Raw genomic sequence first — 22,175 nt, 5'->3', positions numbered from 1 at the left:
CAGAGTGCATGCAGAGAGGGCAGGGCCAGCTTCTGTGCTCAGCTCTCTGCACATTCAGCCTACCCAGAGCGACAGTGCAAACATAGCTTAGGTTGTTTAGATTTGAATTATTCCGGGTGATGCAAACACACGTTTCATACTCCAAATTAAGTTGTACACCACTAGATGCTTTTGAAAGCCCCTTCATTCTCTGTCCAGTGTGAAAAACCATCCATGGTGGGTTATCTCCCCACCCCCCACCTCCCAGGGAAGGCAGGGAAGACCTGACTAGGTCCTTTGCCTTGGCCCCAGCCTCTGTCGCTCCTCACGTCCAGTTCATTCCCTCCCTTTTCAGAAGTGGTTTGCCATCCAGTATTGGAGGTGGGGGGTGCCTTTTGAGAAATACCCTTGGGCATGGAGGAATTAATTATGCAGCTCTTTGGTTTCCAGCCAATGGAAATAAATAAAATCATAACCCTTTGTATATTGTGCATTAATTCAGATTGGAGCGTGGTTTTGACTAGAATCCCCTTCTTCAGTCTACATAAGCATGCGTTCAAGAAGGAGGGAGGAGGGAAGAACCCACTCTTTGGCTCTCCCCTTTAACCACTGTGATTGTGTTTTTGGCAGGATACTTAAAGGGTGTTGCGGTGTAATTAATTGAGTCGAGCCTGCACCCACAAAAGCCTGTTTGCAGTGGGAGTGTTTTGACACCCAACCGGATGCATTCTTACCCTTTCTTCCCCTCTCTTATTTGACAGAAGTGCTTAGAGCGAAAAAACAGCTTATTGGCCCAGCAGAAAGGGGTTCAGTCATCGCTGGAACGCCTCAAAACTCTTATTAGACTGATACAGAGTGAGCAGATGATTCAGGTTACCATGACAACTACCACCACCTCCTCCCTGCTAACTGTCCCCTGGATCAAACCGTCTTCTGCCTCAGCTGCCGCCGTACACAAAGCCTTGCAGCCTGCACAGGGCAACAACTGACAAGGGCTGCTGGAAAATCTGTTTTCTCTTTTTAAACAGAAATCAAAAAATGAACTTTAGATAAACACGAACACACACACGTACACGATACAGATGGAAATATTTCAACTGCATCAAGATGGAAATGGGGGTGGGGGTGGGGATATTATGTTGATCCATTTTTATTACACCAGGATGTTGGAAAAACCATCCAGTCCACTTTGTAGTTCGGTGTCTTGGCAACTTTCCACACAGCAGATGTCCTGCTGCGGTTTCTATCGCCGAGATCTTCAGTGCTTAGGCAATTCTGTCTTTTTCTGTTGTTGTGTTGGCCTTAATGTGTTTAACAAATAAGAAAAATGAAGCGGCATATGCTGGCCAATGCAGGGAGGTTGCTGGTGGAATGGCATATCATTTGGGGAGGGCAGATGGTCTAAGGAAGTTCTTTTGAAGGGAAAATAGTTTTAAATGCAAAGACTTAGTGAGCTAGTATGCGGGTAGATGATAGATGGAGAGCAGGAGTGGAAGTTGGTGACATTTTAAAAAGTGAATAGTTTGGAACTCAACGTGGATTCCTGATGTTTAAAAATGAACAAGGTCTGTCACATTGATTCAGGTTGAACAGAATATCGGGGCTGTTTGAGAAGAATTACATTTGTCGGACACTCACAGAGCCTTCGGAATCAAATCTTTTTTTTCCCAGTATTATAGTTGAGAATTGCAAATATTTAAATAAAAAAATGTATGAAATTAGCATTTCTAGTGAAATATTGAAGTATTTTCATGCTGATGCTTCTGTATATGCGTTCTGAGGTATTTAAAGAAGTATGCCTGTAAAACCCCTTAATTTTTACAGGCCCTTTCAACTTATTTTGCTATTGATGTATTTTTCTCATGGAGTTTTTTGTGCAAGGTTTAGCATAAACCATAATAGTGACAAATATCTTCAGCAGGTTGGATCGTTATTGTTTTTTGGGTTCAGATTTGCTTGGGCTTTTTTTCTTCTTTTTTTTTTTTGAAAGAAAGCAAATAATCTTATTGTTGCTGTTTTTTTCTGTCAAGACAGTACAAATGATATGCCAAAAAACTTAACACTTTTGTACTGCATTTTTATTGTACAATAGGGAATGTGAAAAAAAATCTTTTTTGTTTGTTTGCAGAAGTATCTGCTAAATAGTACAGGAAATAAACTGCCTCAAGGGATTGTGTCTTTTATTGGATATATCAGGAGATTGGGGGGAGGGATGAGCTGTCAAATTCAGAGTATTGATTGTGGGTTGTTGTTGTTTTTTAAAAAAAAAAATTTATATAATTTTGCTAATTTAACCCCAAGTGAAACATTTATCATTGGCCTGATAAAATGCTAGAGAGAATCTGCTTGTATGTTATTTTAATTTTCACTAGCTAGTCTTCCTGATGCAACAAGGCTCAGTCTGGCCCCATCGTAGGCCAAGGGGCTGTTGCTGGAACCCTGAGGCCTAACTCAGAAGTTAGTGATGGGTGAACCAGTTTCTCTTCAGCATGGCCTTTCCATCATGATTCTGTTTCTTTCTCGGTACAAAAGGAACACCATTAAGCAGAAGCACTATTTCAGATTGGTGTAGAGGTTTAACACAATGTTTAAAGGTTTGCTTTGGATATAGTCAAGATTAACAGCGCAATCCTGTCTGTGGGTATACAAACATAAATGCCATTGAGTCCAGTCAGACTTAGGGGGTGTTCAGACGATCGCGTAAGGAGAAGACACCATTGTGGCTTCTCTCTCTCTCTCTCTCTCTCTCTCTCACACACACACACACACACACACACGCGCGCGCTCCACCCATGACCACCATTTACATAATTACTCGCGCTGCAGTATGGGTTGGCATGTCATCTGAACCCGGTGCGTGGCAGGGGTGGGCTTTGTACCCACCCTACAACTTCTACTATGCGTCATGTGGTGATCACGCATGTGGCACGCGGGGGGAGAAGCCACAGTGGCTTCTTTCTGCAGCATCATCCAAACCCAGTCTTACTCTCATCTAAATATGTTTGGGGTGCAGCCTAAGGCTGAAATCCTGGACACACTTATTGGAGAGTGAGCCCCGTTGAACAGTAGAATTTACTTCTGAGTACATATTCACAGGATTGTAATTTACAGGACTGCAAATTTCAAAGCGGCAGAGTATTGTAACAGCATTTGTTAAGGTTACTTTTTTAGTAATTCACAACTATAGCAACTTTATCAACACCAATACCTGTCTTGTTTGTTTTTAGTTTTTAAGTAAAGGGATTTGTGCCTTTGGCATACATACCTAAGACACAGAGACTCATTTTAATTTTTTAAGTTAGCCTGTTAAACCAGTGAGTTGGCCAGAAATATAAGTGCTCCTGAGAAATAATCACATGTCAAAAACTCAAGGAAGGGCAAAGGATAAGTCCCCTCCCCGCTCTTCCTAAATGGTGCCCCTGTATTTAAGTATCAAAATATTAAAGATAAAAAGCAAGAATCCATGTCCGCATGCCACAGGTGAAGCATCTCACACTAGCCTATCACACGGTGCCGAAAAGTCAAAGGGTTTGGCTTTTTAGTGATTGATTGGGGATTGCCATCACTAGGCAACACACAGTCCTTTCAACCATTTTCAAAACTCCGGGAGAAACTGTGCAGTACTATACAAATCTATTTTAATACACTTAACACTCTGTTGAACAAGATTTTTATATTCTTTTATTGATGAACAAAAGTGAACTAAGTAAAACACGGTTGAGATACATTGGTTATTGTATGCCAATTTATGCATTTGAACATGGCTTGCAATGTAAATGTTTTCAGGTTTAATGGTTCTTTTTCTCCTTCTCAGATGAATTTTAAAAAGAAAAGGGAAAAGCACAGAAAGTTGATTTAATGTGAAGACTTTCTGACAACGTGTTTTTCTGGGACTGTTAAAAAGTAGTTATTTTGGAAAAGGGACTGTCCTGTGGATAGTGTGCATAGAAAACAAAGTGTTTGTCTTAAATATACCAATGTAGTTTACTTCTTTATGATGAATTAAACTTGACTGACAGATTTAATATTTGTGTGGTTGATGAAGTGTGCATATTGCTTCCAGACATTGGTGTGCCATCCCAACTAAGGGCAAATTCTTTTGTTGTGCTTCCTGTTGATACTTCCACTGGCCTCTTTTCCTCTTATTGGTGTTTTAAGAGAGAAATCCCTCCCCATGTGTGGAACAACCTCCAACAGCCCTTACATGAACACGGCATGCGCGCACGCACACGCACATTCCACAATGCACATGGCGGCAGTGGCAGGCCATTCACAGCAGGCATTGCACTATAAACCCACAAATGTAGAATGTGATCAACAAAAAACATTTCTTGTTTGATGGGAAGGCAGTCTCCAATGTTTGCTTTTTCATTCACTATTTACAGATCCGAGCCCAAATAAGCTCAAAAATAAGCAAGCATGCCCGGAATTTGCAACATCACAGAATAAAACTAGCCCTTGCCAGTTAGAGTTTGGAGCACTAATACTATAGTTCTTTTTGTAAGCAAGCAAAATGCGTCTCATATATTATCTTACAGGAAACATATAAAGTAGGCTAGTATTGTCTTCATGGTGTGGATGGGGCAGGAAAGAGCAGGTCTAGGAGCCTAGAGCCTTTTGTAAGACCACCCGGTGAGTTCATGCATAAAAGGAGACGTACATTGCGGGATTTCAGTTCATACCTCAGACTGTACTATACAATATGTTCACCTCCTGCCCTTTCCTCCAGCCAGGAACACTGAATTCTGTGTCACATCCAAACTGCAGAGGAAGGACAAGCTTGTAGTAACAAAAGTTAGTGTGCTGAGATTAAAGATCTAAACATATGAAGCTGCCTTATGCTGAGCTTGTTTATTTACTTAAAGCATTTTTACCCCACTCTTCATCCACAAGGCTATCAAAGCAGCTTGCATAAGATTGATAAGTCCCTGCCCACAGGCTTACAATCTAAAAGGCATGCCACAAAAGGGATGAGGAGCAAAAGAGCGGGGTGGGATTCAGGTACCAAGCCTTAGTTATGTAATAGTCCTTGACGGCCAGCTGAAATTGAAGCAATTCAGAAGAGGAAGGGCCAGACGGAGCTGGTCTCTTGGCAGAGTTATGGTGTTGTCTTGCTTCCCATCCCTCCCTCAGCGGCAACTTGGAGAGGCTGCTGCCAGGTGACAGTAGAAGGAGGGCCCCAACAGCTGGCATTAATGGCTACTAGTCATGATGGCTCTATGCTCTCTCCAGGATCAAAGGAAGCATATTCCTAAATACCATTTGCTGGGAAATAAAAGCAGGAGGGTGCTCTTGTGTTGATGTCCTGCTTGTGGGCTTCCCCATTAGCATCTGGTTGGCAACTGTGGTACTAGACAGGCCTTTGGTCTGATCTGACATGGCTCTTCTTATGGTGAATGTTCAAAAACACAGGTGACTGGGCATGTTCATACAAAAGCACAGAAGCATGGGTATTCGCAACTTGACCATGGCAACCAGGAATTTGCATATTGCCTGGTCAATGCTGATGGTGGACAAAGATGTTGCATTTCTTTCCTGGCTAATATCCATAGCCTTTCTACCAGTTTTGTATATCACCTGGTTCATATGCCAGTGGTGAATACATACAATTTACTGGGCAGTATGCATGTCGCTCCATAAACATTATCCACATGTAATAGATCCAAAGAATCACATGCCCAGCTCCATATGCCCAAGGGAGGTCTCTAAACGTACCCTGGCATGTGCCCACATACATACACACTCTGTTGGGCAAACCTAGTTTTAAATAAAGGGAGATTTCATGTGCTGGTTGTAACATTGGCCAGGAGTCTGCCATTTAATGGGGTTGCTGTGAGTTTTTTCGAACATTCCATTGGAACTCTTTGGAGCCTGGTCTGTGCACAGTGACTGGGCAATATGCAAAATCCCCTGTACAGACCTACAAATAAAACACCCCCCAGAATAATTGATCCAGATCTGGTGGGCAAAACAGGCCAGCCCCCTCAGGAACAGGAAACCTGATCTCCCAAGTCATCACTCTGCTTGCAACGTTGCTAGAGCAAAACTGAACTCCTGCTCCTGTGGAAACATCACTGTAAAAGATTGGACACAGAGGCCAATATTGCTAGGTCTGGATCCATGCGGCCTCTTCCGCTTTCTCTTTCTAGTCTCCCTCTGTCTCCTCCCTTTATTGGGGGGGGGGGGTGGAGGCATAGCTCAGTGGCAGAACACCTGCTTTGCATGCAGAAGGTCTCGGGTTCGATCCCCAGCTTCTCCAGGTAGAGCTAGGAAAGAATCCTGCCTGAAACCCCAGAGAGCTGCTGCCAGTCAGAGTTGACATCACTGTGCTAGATGGGCCCATGGTCTGAATCAGTATAAGGCAGCTTCCTATGTTCCTCTTCCTCCATGCTGGCCATTCCTAGCTCTATCCTTCCCCCTTCTTATCCCTGGCCCCAACCTGCTGGTTCCTTCCTTACAGCCTTCTCCTCTACTTTCCTTTCTAATCTTCCTTGCGCCTTTTCATCTACAGCCCTCACCCCTGCCACCACCCACTCAGCATTTTGAACCTCACCTCCCTGGAATTGGGCATCACTTTATTTTGTTTCAAATTTAATTTATGGAGGTAATGATGACCCAGAATGGGATAATTAATTGAAGGGAATTCATTACATTTTGGAGCAGGAGCAGGGTGGGAATTTGGAAATTAATTGAGGATGACCTGGTTTGCCCTTGGCTTGCTGTTTTGGTGCAAAAGTTGCCATTTTTAGGTGTGTCCGTGTGTGAGAGAGAGGGGGGCTCATGAAAACTACCAGCCATTCTTTTTTGTGCATTTTTTCACACCAGTGCAAATTAATTTCAAATGAAGAGGAATTACTGATTTAGGATGAACTGGAACAGGATGAAAATTAATGGAGAAATATTTTATTTCAGATGATTTTGATGAGAAATTAATTGGCTGGCTTTGGCTTCTGTGAAATTTAAATAAATCATAGGAATTATGTATCTATTTGCATATATAGATATAAATTAGCATATGCAAATTATATGTAGATTTGCAACCTGCAGGCCTGGGCCCCAAATTTTTAAAGTGCCTAGCAACGAACCTGGACACAGTTTAGGGTGTACTTAATGGTTGTGAGGACCAAAAAAAAAACTTTTTAAAACCACCATTGCAGTACTTTATCCAGCAGTACTGTTCTGGATGTTATGAGGTCTGCTTAATGCAGGATCCAGGGTGAGCATAGTGAGCTCTTAGCAGGCCACTCTGTCTTATTTGCTAATCACTTTGCAGACAAAAAGGCTGTTATGACCTAGATCCTGTTATGACCTGGATCCCTCTTTGAATACAATACAATTACCAATATTTCCCACCTTCAAGTGGTATAGAATCCTTTTCCTCCAGCGTAGGAGCCCACTGTTGAATGGCTAAATTCAGTATTCTCCATTTCACTCAAAAAGCAAAGGGAAAAAACATTCTAAAATCTTATTAGGGTAATCTCTTCAATAGGCCAGCTCAAATGTCACAAAATAGTTGCCTCTATTGATGGGGTTTTTTTTAACCTAGCACACCATCTAAAATTATCTCCAGCTTTGTTAATATGAAACAGTCTAGCTGCTTTCCACTTTTGCTTCCCACCTACTGTGTTTTGCCTAAGGATGGAGACAGTCCAAGCAGTAGCTGGATTTTATATTTTAAAAAAATCAACCGTTGTTTGTTCATTCATTCCTAGAGATAATCCTAGATCTAAACTGAAACCATCCCTGTACCTAGTAGAGCCTAATTTGAAAGCTGCAGCTCCCCCCTCCTCTTTCCCCTTTCCGTCTTAAGACTCTGACTAACTGTAGGCCCCTTCATCTAGCCTGATGAGTTCTGGAGAGCACAAAAGCTTGCACACTATTTTGGGACCTTTGAGTTGGCCGAATAAAGGTATTTTATGGGGAGATTGTATGTATGTATGTATGTATGTATGTATATGGATTTTGGTTTTTTTCATATGGCTGCCTTAGCTTATTGTTTATTCTATGTTTATTGTTTATTCAGAAGAATTATTTCATAACTCTGATGGCACATGGTTGTGTTTAAAAAGTCCGCCTAACTTTCTGTGCTCTCTTCTGCAGGCGGTGTGTTTACAAAGAGGAAGGTTATTCTGCAATGCTGCAGCAGCAGTCACATCAGATGGAGTGGCACTTACTTTCATCTGTTTTTACCCACCATCGCTTCTTTCGCCTACAAAATGAAGGCCAGGCTTCAAGAGAGACATAAAGAGAAACCACTAGACTGCTCCTGCAAGCTACTTTTAACTTAAGCACGGTGCATATAATTAAATCCTGAGTTGCTTACATTAAAATTGCCATGATGGGAAAGTACTGCAAGACTTTGAAGACTCATGGAAATTTCAGGAGAAATTTGAAAAATTGCTTGTGTTGGGCTTTTGGGGAGTAGGGAAGAGGATTTAAAAAAAAAAAAACACCTGGTGGCAGTGAAAGTACACCGGGGCTTTGATCATCAGTATGCATCGTAAAGGTTTTACAGCTTGTGTTTTCATTCACTTTTACCATTCCATCTATGTAATTTAGAGGGAACTTTCATCTCTTTTTCAAGCTTTGACACAGAGAGGGCTAGAAGGGGTGTACTGGTACTGCTATGACAAAGTAGCCTCATGCTGTTGTGCATTCTGAATGCTGCTATGCCAGTGATTTTATACCCCTAGTGCTTAGTACTTCCACAAATAACATCTAAATTATCACTTCAGGAGATGCAGAGGTTCTCAATCGTTCTTTGATTATGCATTTTTCCCCATTAAGGGATGCACTGTGTAAATACAAGGAAGTTATTCTTAAGAAGTTATTCTTAAATGTTTGCACAGGTTTAGAAAAATAGAATTACGGTGAAGTAAGTTGGATGGAAGCCAAGGCATAACATTATTTCAGCAACTTAGAGAGCAGTCCTATGGCTGCTAGTCACTGTCTAGAGGGCCACAGGATATGCTCATTTCCGGGAACTGACTGCCCCCCTCATCGGCACTGCCTCGGAGGCAGCGCAGAGAAGCCCCTTACTCTGCACTCGCAAGAGCAGCGCGGAGCGACTGAAAAGGGGCGGGGCTGGGGGCGTTCCAGGGCAGGGAAAGCGAAGCTCTGCGTATGACACATCCTACGTGTTGTACAGCGGCTTCCTCTCCCGGTCGCCCCCCTCCAGCATTGCTAGACAGCCGAAAATAGCTGTCTAGTGAAAAATAGCAAGACAGGAGAGGCATGAAGGGAACGATCCCCCCGTGCCTCTCCTGCCTTGCTTTGGATAGGCGGTCGCCTCCGAGCTCGGAGGAGGCCACCTATCTAGTTAGGATTGCGCCCTTAGGGCACAATCCTATGCATGTTTCGACAGAAAAAAGTCCTACAACTCCCAGCATCCCTCAGCCAGCCATGCTGGCTGAGGGATGCTGGGAGTTGTAGAAGTTTTCTCTGTCGAAACATACAGAGGATTGTGCCCTTAACGTGGTACTAAGTACCCTTTTTTGGTTGAAATCACTGAATCTAAACATAAGGGGCGTATGCACTGTGAACTTGCACTGACATCAAATTACATTGACATCCGATTGAAACCCCTTCCAGCCCAAGACCATTTGTGATGATTAGATAAATTGAGGGATTAGAGAAAGCCGAGCGTTCCTGTTCAGCTACCAAGATCCCGCTATTTCAGGCAAACATCCCACCTGCTGGTGGTTAAGGGAACAGCTACTCAATGCACTTAATGTTGTACACTAAGGGCGCAATACTATGGGGAGAGTTGGTTGCCTCCGAACTTGGAGGTGACCAACTATCCAATGCAGGACTGGCAGAGTGCGGAGGGGATCTTCTCCTCCATGCTCCAGCCGCCCTGCATTAGAGGGCCAACTTCGGCTGTCTAGCCAGGGTGCCTCAGAGCGGCGGTGGGAGGCCAGAATATAGGAAGTGTACTGGCGCTTCTGCCATCTCCTCCCTGCCCCGCCCCCCGGAACATCCCCTTTTCCCCTGCTCCTCACTGCTCTTAGAAGCACGGAGCCGGCGGTGAACCGCGCCACCTACAAAGGGGAGGGGAGCTGGTTTTCTGGAAACCAACTGTCAGGATCGATTCTGAGCGTATGGAGATAGTTGGCAGTTCAGATTCAGAAGGGGAACAGCCAGAACCAGGGGAGGCAACTGCCCGAACGAGTTCAGATATGGATAGGCGTGCTTCTTAGGATGCTGGCACCCAGATGGCTGGGCCTGAAGCCCCCCCCCCCCGCCATGAGAATCCAGGAGGAGGAGGAGAGTGTGGGGTGTGACCTGAGGAATGCTAGACTGCGGCGCAGAGCGAAGAGGGAAAAGTTAGAGGCGGAGCTCAGATGGTCGACCCGGTTGGCGATGCGTGAGGGTCCACGTAGGGGAGCATCCCTGGAGGGGAGGGGCATCCCTCCCTAAGTTATTCTAGCCAGCAAGTCGTGTTTCAAGCTGCTGGCAGCATCGTAGCTCCCATTTGGATCCCCTGTTGCCATGCCTTTGTAGCCTGAGAGTCTTCGGGGGTTTGCATCTGTAATGAACCTGTGAATTAAAGGCGTGAGGCTGAAGCCTCTCTTCTTGGGTGTGTGCAGAGGAAGGAGGGGGGCAAGAGAACATGACACCAACCTAGGAGCGCAGGCTTTGAGCTTGGTTCCCAGAAAATAAAAAATCCTATGGCTGTCTAGCCGCTGCCTAGCAGCCATAGGATTGCGCCCTAAACTACATTAACAAAGCCACTGCTCCCGGATGGCAACATGCTTGACCTACACATATACGTCATCTTAATAGCTTTGGTGTGTGTGTGGGGGGGGGGCAGGATAAGGGCTAATAAGGGCTTACTAGTTGGATGGGCACTGTAGCATCTTCTCTGCAAAGAGTCAAAGTTAACGTTACTGCCGTATTTCATTACATCTAGATTCTGTTGCCCTTGTGGCATGAATTGGCTAAGCTGACGTGATGGCACAGAATGTTCAATTCTTCTAGAAACAAAGCAGTTTATTACAGTCCCCTTCTGTGATGGAAGGGAACGTTGTCAGTTTAGCTGGGATGAAAACATCACATGGCAGCAGGTTAAAAACTAGGAAGAAGTCCTGAGATGCAGGGGAGTTAAAGACCGGAAAATCCAAAGATAAGGAAGATGAAGGATGCAAAGCATGAAATGAGAAAGTGGAACTAGAAGAACGGGTTGGAGGAGAATGAGAAGTGAGGAAACAGAAGAGGAAGAGACTGAGGCAAGAAAGCAAGAATTGAAGCAGCAGTAAAAGTGATGATCAGAGAGGGGTCTCTGAATAAACCTCACAATGCTTAAGAACATAAGAAGAGCCCTGCTGGATCAGACCAAGGGTCCATCTAGTACTGCATTCTGTTCATACAGTGGCCAACCAGCTGTCGACTGGGACCCCCCAAGCAGGGCATGAGCGCAACAGCACCCTCCCGCCCATATTCCCCAGCAACTGGTGCACACAGGTTCACTGCCTCTGGTACTGGAGGGAGCACATAGTAGCCATTGACAGCCTTCTCTGTCAGGGATGCTCTGACTTGGATTCCTGCATTGAGCAGGGGGTTGGACTCGATGGTCTTGTAGGCCCCTTCCAACCCTACTATTCTATGATTCTATGATCTGCTGCAGTGAAGATGGATGAAAATAATTCATTCAGCTTCTCTGCAATCTCCTTGTCCTCCTTCAGTACTCCATTAACTCCACTGTCATCCAATGGTCCAACTGCCTCCCTAGCTGGTTTCCTGCTTCTGATTTATTTAAATAATTTTTTTTATTGTTGGCCTTGATATTGTTAGCGATATGCTCTTCAAACTGCTTTTTTGCATCTCCTATTGTCTGCTTGCATCGCCTTTGTGCAAGCTTGTGCTCCCTTTTGTTTTCTTCACTTGGGCAAGACTTCCATTTTCTGAAGGAAGCTCTCTTTTCTCTACTAGCTTCCTGCTCATTAACAGGCAACCTCTTGGACTTGGTGCTACCTTTCCTAACCTGTCATGTACATTTTAGCTGAGCTTCTATTATTGTGGTTTTGAGTAACCACCAAGCATTTTGAAGGGATTTAATCCTCTTGACTCCCCCTTTCAACTTCCTTTTCACCAGTCCCCTCATTTTAGAGAAGTTTCCTCTCTTGAAGTCAAATGTGACTGCTGAATTTCCTGGGCAATTTTCCACTTAAGTATATATTAAATCTGCTAGCACTGTGGTTGCTGTTTCCAATTGGTTCAACAACATTTACATCTTGCACTAGATCCTGGGTGACACCATTTAGGATTAAATCCAGGGTCACCTCCCCTCCAGTTGGTTCCATTACCAACTGTTCTAGGGCACAGTCGTTTAGGGCATCAAGAAATTTAACCTCTTTGTCATGACTGGAGTTTGCATTTATCCAGTAAATGTGCGGGTAATTGGAGTCACCCATTATTACAACACTTCCTCGTTTGGAGGCCTCCCTGATTTCACTTTCCATCTCAAGTTCACCCTGAGCATTCTGGTCTGGGGGATGATAGCATGTTCCTAGCACTACATTAGTTTGGAGACCGGTACTGTTGCCCACAATGCTTCTCTGGAAGAGTCAACCCCTTTGAGGGGTTCTAGTCTGCTCACCACTATGCTGTCTTTGGTGTACAGAGCAACCCTGACCTTCCTGTAAAGTTTATATCCAGAGATGACCGTATCCCACTGATTCTCTCCATTTCACCAGGGCTGTGTTTCCACCAGCAATTTACTCCAACCTGACTGTGTGATAAGGTCTCTGGGTTTCCATTACGTCATGGCCATTCAGCACCAGCCCTGCGTTTTATCTAGGGATGGCGGAGAAATTCGTCATGGACTCCAATGAGGCCGGTTTCTTCTACAGAATCCGGCGCCCCGGAGTCCTTGGCAGAACGGACTGCTCCCCCCCCGCCACTCCGCGAACTAAGGTCGGGACGGACCCTACCTGGTGCCGGCCAGTCCGGGTCTGTCCTCTTCATTCCACAGCCGTCTGCTGCCGGGCTGCGGACGCAAATGGCATCCGGCGTAGCGGACGCCATTTGCGTCCCTGCTGTTTACCGTGATTGGCTACATACTGGCTGGGGAGGTTTCCGGGGGGAGGGACGGATCGCCTCCCCCCCCAGCGGACCCCGGAGCGGACTGGTAAGTAGGGTTCGCACACCCCTAATTTTATCACAGAAAAACCGCTTCTTGTGAGTCCGGTTATAGTCCGACTTTTCCTGCTTACTTCGTCTCCATTACTGACCTGTTTCCACAACTGCGCTGGGTTCGGTATCATAGTCCTGCCCCTGGGGCATGCAGCCCGGCCCTTGTAGGTGTGTCGCTCACCCGCCCATGACCACACCGGAAGCAGCGTGTCAAGGGGAGGGGGAGATGACACTGGAGGGAGCAGTCAGGCAGAGATGAAGAGCTGCACACAGAAGCACCTCTGGCATACAAGTGCAGCGTCCGCCCTCCCTGGGTATCCCTATGAAGTTCCCAGTCAAGGTGGTGGCAGGAAATCAGGAGAGTGTCAAAGACGGTATAGGAAGAGGAATTATGTAACAGCTGGCCTTATAATACCTGGCCTTTATTGGCAAAATGATGATGACGATGATAGTAGTAGTACTAACAACAACAACAACGTAGTTTGCCCAAGTTCATACACAAAATCTATGGCATATTAGGAAACAGAATTCAAATCACACCCAAGGGGCCGAATTTGGGCAAAACTACATGTTACGAAGGAGTAGTTGTCAAAAATCAAATCTCTGTTGAGTTTGCCTATTTTGTAAAGTGGAGGAAAGCGTGCCCCATGTCCTCTTGATGTCCACTTGATTCACAGACTCTGCTCTACATTGTTGGCTGCTGTGGGCCAGGTGAGGAAATGTGCAATGTGATGCCATCAGACCATGGAGTAAGTCTTTCTCCATGTTGCAGGGCAGGTGGAACAGAACACAGATCTTTGATGTACCTTTGCCCTTTTCATGGAAGCTTGGAGATGTGCCTTGGGAAAAAAAATTCCCCAAATGTCCCAGATTTTCAAAGACCATAAAAGTGCAGACCGTCTTTTCTAAAGCCCCTGATCTGAGGAATCTAGAACGTCTCCTTACCCACAACGTGTCTGAAAAAACCCATCCTTATGATGGAGAGATGTTTTGACTATTAGTACTCACATGTCCTGGTAGAATGTTAGACTAAGACCGGTGAGACCCAGGTTCAAATCCCTACTCAGCCATGAAGCTTACAGGGTAACAGCCTAGACCTTTTCTCTCAGCTTAACCTACCCCACAGGGTTGTTGTGAGGATAAAATATTGGTGTTGGAAAGAACCATATATGCTGTCCTAAACCCCTTGGAGGCTAGGTGAGAAAGTAAATTTCCCTTGCTGCATCAAGAACTCTTCAGGCAGATCAAATGAGGATGCACCTTTCGAGATGAATTCCCTAACAGAATTCCTGTCCACACACTGAACGGGCCAGATGGGAATGCTAATTCCCAACCATCTTGTAATAGCGATTGAAACATAGTCCCACCCACTGTCATGTGCAACACTGTCTCCGGATTGGGGCCACAGTATCCTGTTGTCAAAATGTTGGGGATCATTTTAAATTTTCACAGTATTTAACCTATGTGTATGCCAGAGGAGGCCTTAATTATTTTTTTTTAAAGTGTGTGTGTGTGTGTGGGGGGGGGCATCCAAACACACCAGAGACAGAATAATAGAACCTAATAAAAATAGAATGGAACAGGTAAAGGCCTTATAAACCTTAAATAATAATGAAGCAGGAAGGGAGGAAATGGAGACCAGGGTTTCTAAATTATTGTTACATGCTTTACTCTTACACTCAGAATTCATTATCAAAGATCAGCAGATGCCACTTTACCTCCAGGGGGTCCGTAAGTTATCAGTTTCTGATATACATCTATAATCCGACACTTGACTTCAAAAACTAGCAGATCTAAATTGTAAAAGGTAAATTGTGCAAAAGCAAAATGATTCCTACTCATGCCTGGCTTTTAAAAGTCACAGGTAAGTTGCATGCATACTTCTCCCTTAGCAATAGTTAGAACTAAAGAACTAAGAAGCTGGCAAAAAGATGCAGAAACTCACAGGTGTAGAAGCAACTTATTCTCATGCTAATGCCCAACACCTTTTGAACATGCCTGTTCTTCCTGCAGAGAAGCTACAAAACTGCTAATGCAGCAAGAATATGGTAAATCCATTTGCACAGAAATGATAATACACACTCCCTGCATAGTACATTTCACTCGGGATGTACTGATTGAAATCAAGGCAGTTCAAACCATTTAATTCGGTTCGCTCTGAGTGAAATTGCCTAAACTGGAAGTATCTATTACAGTTTCGATGCAAATGAGCTTATCATGTTGTGCTGAATGTGCAATTTTGTAGCACCAGCACTTGACACACTTTGTTGGTTGCTGGGCCCACACACCTTGGCAGGGCCTGTGGGGGCTGCTGCCTACTTTACAGCAATCGGATGCATGACGCTGTCGTTGGGCCCCCACTCAGTTTTTGCTGTTGGCTGTGGTCACTACACAGGCCCCCTCACAGTCCTGCAGCCAGCAGACACACTCACCCCTTGTCACGGAGCCACCTATGACCTGATCCATGGGCAGAAGAGTACCCCAAACAGAGTACCCTACTCCTGTTTGCCCTTCTCCTGTGCTGCCACCAGGTAGAACGCTTTATTTTCCCCAGCTGCCTCCACCAAACAGCCTTAAAATCCTTTGGATCTCTCGTGAATACTTTTAGGTACTGTGGAGTTTGGCTTTTAGGCATGGGGTGTCAGGTGCCATGCTGTTTTTTCCAACAGGAAAAGAGACCACAAGGATTAAACAACAAAATTTTAAATATTTACTGAATTATTATTATTATTATTATCATTATTATTATATTTTAAAAGTATTAACATCTGAATAGCAATAACACAGTCACACACAAACAAAAGCGTAAGAACAACAACAAAAAGTAGGAAAAATATGCATCCAGCTAAATCTGATTAGGTTATGTCCTTCTTCTTTTTTTTCATGTTTTTCCCAGCAATATCTTACTGTCAGAGTTCTCAGTTTCCCAAGCAGCTTTCTTTCTTGAACTTATGTTTTATATCCTTCCAGCCTCTTAACATTCCTCAGTCTAACTCATCCTTCTTCTGTCTTCTAAACACTGCTTTTTGACTTCTGTTTTTATATGTTAAAGCTAGCCTGTGATCTTGCAACTTTGACTAATCAGGAGAGCTGACCTTTATTCTAAATTCCTTCTGCTGAGCTCTTTGTACCCATTTTTGCAGGACTGAAACTTCTTGCAAAGTACAGGCACTTTGGTGCCCCAAGGTAAACTAAAAACCCTCCTGCAACTCTTCATCTCTCTGGTCATCTGTTCAACCTCCAGCCCACTCTCTTTATCTCCTCTACTTTTCCAGACTTAAGGCACCAAGGCCTGAACATTTGACCTTTCGATTAAGCACACACAGAGAAAGGAATTAACCCCATAATACCCAAATCAAACTATGTACAAAATTAGAAGACAGTCTGTTCCTTCACATCCCCTCTCCCTGATTGTGCTTACCTAATGCTACTTAGCTGAATATGTCTGGGGGAAGCAGGTAAATGACTTGTGGCTGCAATGCTTTCCAAATGCAGGGCCTTGTAGTCACTGGGCAGAACATAATTTCCCCACAAGATGTTTTTCAGCCAAAGTTAAGCATGTTTAACTCACACTGATTTCTATGCTAGAGGACTAACTCTTTCCTTTTGAAGTCTATGGAAAATAAAGTAGGTTAATTGTAGTTGGAGTGTGACCTAAATGTCCACGTTGTCATAAAGATTTAGAATTTGCCACAATAACTCATGACCTGTGGCGTCTTATTTGTAATGCTTGACATCGGATGTTAAGTATTTCCTCCCACTGTTCTTTCTTTTACACAGAAAAGCAGTTTTAACTAAATGTGTTTGACAGAGGGCCATGGATTTGGTTTTAAAAAATCATTAAGAGTAGAATGTAACATCAGATTTAAGGATTTGTACTATCACCAGATTGCATTTTAACCCAGATTGTATTTAAAAATATATATTAGCAGCACAAAACTATTAGTCTTCTTAGAAGCAAGTTCCATTGAGTTCAGTGAGACACAGGTAAATCTGTATCTAAGGAGGTAATTCTATACAGACTTACCTGGGACTGGGAGTAAGTACCAGTGAATTCAGTGGGGCTTACTTCTGAATAAATGTGTATAGGATTGTGCTGTTAATATAACTGATTTTTAAGAAATGCATATGTGTTAAATATTAAAATTCTGATTTAAACGTTTTAAATGTGATTTTTAATTTTAAGAAACAGTTTATTTTTATCCATCCTGATTCCAGTGATGTCCTGCTCATAAGAAAAAGATACAGCTAATAATACTTTGTTCCAAGAGCTTCACATGCATTCTCTCAGTGATCTTTAGAAGAGACTTGTAAGGTAGGTCAATATTATCATCCCCATATGGTAAGCCAGGCTGAGACTGGGGTGCCTTCCTTTAAAGCTACATAGGTCACAGCAAAGGGGAGATTCAAATGAAAGACATCTTAGTTCACAACCCTAAATTCTCTAATTGATTTAATGTTGCACACGTGCGCAGACACGCACACACATGGAACGGCATCTCTGTCCCCATCTACAAGGGGGATCTACTCTAGTTCTACTGCACCTCACAGACAATTGTGGCATATGACATTGCCTCCACTCCACAACAGAAAGTAGCGTCATGAAAGGGTGGGCATGAGGAGAAATGCTGGCTAAACATGTCTACTCAGAAGTAACTCATTGTCTTCCACTGTACTTCACTGAGCACGGGAGTGGGGAGAGGGGCGGGGAGCACGCCTCCGCTCATTCGCTGCACCACCCCTACGCGGTTGATGACGTTCCATTCTACTTGCGAGACTCTGCCCACCCAAACCCAAATGAATGCAGTTTCAGGTTCTGTTTCCCCCATGAAAGTGGTATTTTTTAAAAAATGTATACACTGCTTTACTGGCAAACTACAAACCCAAATTCATGAAAATCTGGATTCAACGAAAATCGCCTCAGAAACCATCTCCATGTAGATGGAGCCTCTGCTAGTCAGGCCAGATGAAATGCTGAGCCTCTCCGTTTTTCTGTTGTGCACAGAGGTTTACTCGTTCTAGAGATTTGCATGAAGACAGTCTTGCTTATAACACACAGTACAAACAGCAATATCTGGGTTAAGCTTGAGTTACCAGAACAGCTGAAAATGCAAAGAGAAAACACTGGACACGAGCAGCTTAATTCACATGAAAATGTACATTCCAAATGTATGTTTTTGTGGCATACGCATCATTGGGGAAAGGGGAGAAACGACATCAAAAGTACCTCCCAAATAATATTTCCATTCAAAGAGATCATAAGATACCATCCAAACTCCTAGGCTTCCTGACCCTTAAAGGTAATGGGAACAAGAAGGAAAATATATGAAGAGTTGTGCTGGACCAGACCAAAAGCCTGTCTCATCTAACAACCTGTTTCCCACAGTGGCCAGCCAGAGGCCTTTGGGAAGCCCAAAAGCATGACATCAACACAACCGGCCCTCCAGCTCATGTTCCCCAGCAACAGAGGCATAAAGCCATCTAACTGGGTGGCCATCTGGCAGTGGTGAATTCCAAAGTTTAACTATGCACTGTCTAAATGTGAAGAGCGGGAAGTAGCAACTGGTTCTGATCAGGCGGGAACCTATTGGGTTATGTCAGCAGCCCAGAGAACATTTGTAACTGGGTGAACTAAAAATAACATTAATTAAGTAATTAATTTTAAGAAAGCAAACAAGCAAGCAAGAAAGCTGTCAGGAATGCCCCTGTTGTCTTCTGAATCCTCCAATAGCCAGAATCAACACTCAGGCAAAAGGGCTGCTTTCCAAGGCTTTATTTCCATTCAACCTAATGAAGCTTACAGATGCTAATTGCCTGAGACTCAGAGGAACTACAAAGGAGCAGGCTACCAGGGGTTTCTAAGAGTTAGGACGTCAGTTGGTCTCCATTTGGGGGAAAGCGCGGCAACTCTCTGAACTTAAGGAGTAGGAGGGGAAATTCTCCCCCTCTCCTGTGGGGCCTCAGGGCGCAGCTGTTGACGTCGAGCCAATTGGGCTGAGCGCCTCGGCCCAGCTCCTGCAAACTCTCACTTGTGCCTGCGCCTGGCATCTAAAAGCTCAAGTTGTCCCTCCCTTTCCATGCCAGGGTCACTGTTGCTCCAAGAATGTGAGCGGGGCGGCGGCTCCCCCTCCAGGTATGCCTCTGAAACCTGAGAGGGTTCCTCTCCCATGGATTGTATCTCCTCCTCAGAATCAGACCTGCTTTGGGACTCTGTGGGTTCAGATCCAACCCTGACACAAGCAAGCCAGCCAACATGATAAATAGCATTTTTTCCTTCCTGACAGATGGAAGGAATCTCATACAGGCCTGAGCCTCAGCGGCGCTCTTTTTAAAATGAGGTACTGCTTCAAAGCATTTTGAAAACAAACTCTCCTTCTCTCAGAATTCTGAATGCTCATATCTTCCCCATCCCTAAACCTTAGGCCAGTACTCTGTATCTGTCCATATCTGCTTTCCTTCACTGGTGAGCCCACTATGCAAGATTAGTGGGGGGCGGAACAGATTACTCAAATTTGCTCTACAAAGAGCTGAAACAACATTTTAAAGTCATTATAGACCTCAGGATCCACAAGGCCCAGTCACCTCTGGTAGGCAGGTCTTAGCCCGGTGACCATTGGCATACCTTTGCAATAATGACCCACACATTAACACATCTGAGAGTCAACCCCTGAGCTTCAGAGGCCTTGACTAATGATGTAAAGGTTCCATGACACTGCTCATTAACGGATGCATCTCTACATGCCAGCGATGCTGCAAGCACATTATTTTGTACTGCTGGACTACCTGGATTTGCTTATATTGTCAGTGCTATTTCCAGTTGGATCTGAAACAAATGCTCAGAATTCATTTTCCCATTCCCCGCACTCAGTTTTTGAATGAGAGAGTTCACACTCAAAAACAGAATTCATACTGTGGATATTTTCTTTAAAAATTCGAACTCAAGTCATTCGCACTCGTCGACACCTTCAGTCTTATATGTCAACTGTGTAATCCAGGCAAGATGGAGGTAATGCAGGTGAGGAAGCCTGTTGCTCCAAATAGATATGGTCAACCAGTTATGAATGGGGTTGCACTCCCTCTGAAAGACTAAGTTTGTATTTTGGGGTTCCACCCGGTCCTGGTCCTATCTGAAGAAGCACAGGTGCCAGTATTGGCTAGGAGTGTCTTATCAGCTTAGGCTAGTAGGAGAGCTGTGACCCTATCTGGATGTGGTGGATCTGACCTCAGTTACTCATGCCCTAGTGACTTCCAGACTAGACCGTTTATAGTGCACTCTGTGTTGGGTGTCTTTGAAGACAGTTCGGAGGCTTCAGCTAGTGCAGAACTCATGGCCCAGATGCTGAGGGGAAGAACAGAAAGGGTGTAAGAGCATCTTAGAATATTTCGCCAGGCTTTAGACTAGCAGAGGGATTCTAATGTACATATACACTGTTCGTTTGGGTTTTACTGCCTTACTTGCTCCTTACTTTACTGCATCTTAGAATTAAAATGATACTCCTAATGCAACTTTCTTTCCATCGTGGAAAAAAAATCTTTAACGCAATATTTGATTTCCCACATTCATCGGCTGTAGTTGAAATATAAACACCACTATGGTATTTTCCAAGAACCTGGCTCTTCTGAAGTCTGTAACACAGAAAGAGGGAAGGAAGGAAGGAAGGAAGGAAGGAAGGAAGGAAGGAAGGAAGGAAGGAAGAGAACGTTCCACTTTTCACACTCATCATAACAGTTCTACTATTACAGATAAAGAGTGTAACCTATTTCTTAGAATCATAACCAGCTATCTGTTTCAGGGATAGTGGAAATGCGTTCTGGGGCAATTTCATACTCATTCAGCTCGGAAATTTCCTGATGGAATCAAAGCTCTTGAGGTTTGGGTTCAATTTATCCACAAACTCCTAATAACAGAATGGCCAGGGGTGGGGGACAAGGAGCCTAAGCTTCCCGTCCTCCGAGGCACTTGCAGCAAAGTCGATGAGTGATGGCATGAAGAAAGCAAAGGAAGGAGAAATTCAGACAGAGGCAAGGCCATAGCAAGACTACTGTGAAATAAAAGGAGCGTTTGTCCATAAGGACTCACAAACATTCAAGAATATGGCATTGTGCAACAGTGGAGATACCAAAATGCTTGTTCATGCATACAACAAATTGCACACACGGGATGCATGGCGGGGCGGCAGGGTCACACATGCGCAGCCTCTAGCCTTAGCTACGCCACTCCCAGCTCTACATAGGGACATGAGAAGGTGCCTTATATTGAGCCAGACCCCTGGGCCTTCTAGCCCAATATTGTTGACACTGTTGATAGCAGCTTATCACTGTTTTAGGCAGTTTTTCCAGCCCTACCTGGAGATGCTGGGGCTCGAACCTGGGACCTTTTGCAGGCAAAGCTGCTGCTCTGCCACTGAACCACAGCCGCTCCCTTACTTGTCGTGGCTCATATTTGCTGTGGCTCATATTTTTTTGTAGCCTCTGAAAGTCACTTCACACATGGATGTGCATGCACCACTCAGCTACCCCACACTTGACTCACCACCAAATGTGTGATGCGACTCCAGGAAAGAGCACTCTGATGTTTTAAGAAGCTCTGTCTGTGGTGGTTGGTCCTTGGATGGCTTATTCACCCAACAGGGTAGGATGCATTTCTAGTATAAGCTGAATAAATACAAATGTTTCCTCCTCTTAGCAGATGAAGATAGATAGAGATAGAGCTCAGCTGACTGTCACGAAGGGCGGGGGAAGCATAGCCTGTATTAATCACACAACAACCCAGCTCATGTCTCCTGTTAATGGTTGACTGTAACAGGGCATTGTATAAGAGATATTCTAAGCCGACATCCATATTCATGCACTTCAAGAGCAAGAGGCAACAGAGAAACCAGCAAAGATTGAAATACGTTATAGTCTACAAATACCAGAAGTTGCTTAGCACAGTAGTGGCAACAAACCAACTCACAGATATGGAAATAGAAATGAAGCACTTGAAATATATCCATTGCCAGAAACCACATTTGAACGCCTCCTTTTCGAAAGCTGTGCACCTTGAGCTGTAACAGCATCAG

The 22,175-nt window shown here is 44.3% G+C and overlaps 1 protein-coding gene across 1 annotated transcript in view; it reads left to right on the top strand.

Annotated features, from left to right (window-relative positions):
- The window catches only part of PHF21B (PHD finger protein 21B), a 261,421-nt gene extending 259,277 nt beyond the window's left edge, over positions 1 to 2,144 (top strand). Inside the window, exon 13 of the mRNA XM_084811266.1 lies at positions 741 to 2,144. Within this exon, the coding sequence (XP_084667392.1) occupies positions 741 to 968 (228 nt within the window). The 3' untranslated portion in view covers positions 969 to 2,144. The remainder of the gene's footprint in view (positions 1 to 740) is intronic.
- The last annotated feature ends 20,031 nt before the right edge of the window (positions 2,145 to 22,175 follow it).

The sequence above is a fragment of the Heloderma suspectum genome, chromosome 7 (assembly GCF_057233095.1).
Source record: "Heloderma suspectum isolate Gila_16-S chromosome 7, 16-S_ref, whole genome shotgun sequence".
Taxonomy (NCBI): Eukaryota; Metazoa; Chordata; class Lepidosauria; order Squamata; family Helodermatidae; genus Heloderma; species Heloderma suspectum.
This window is presented reverse-complemented; position numbering and strand designations above follow the sequence as displayed.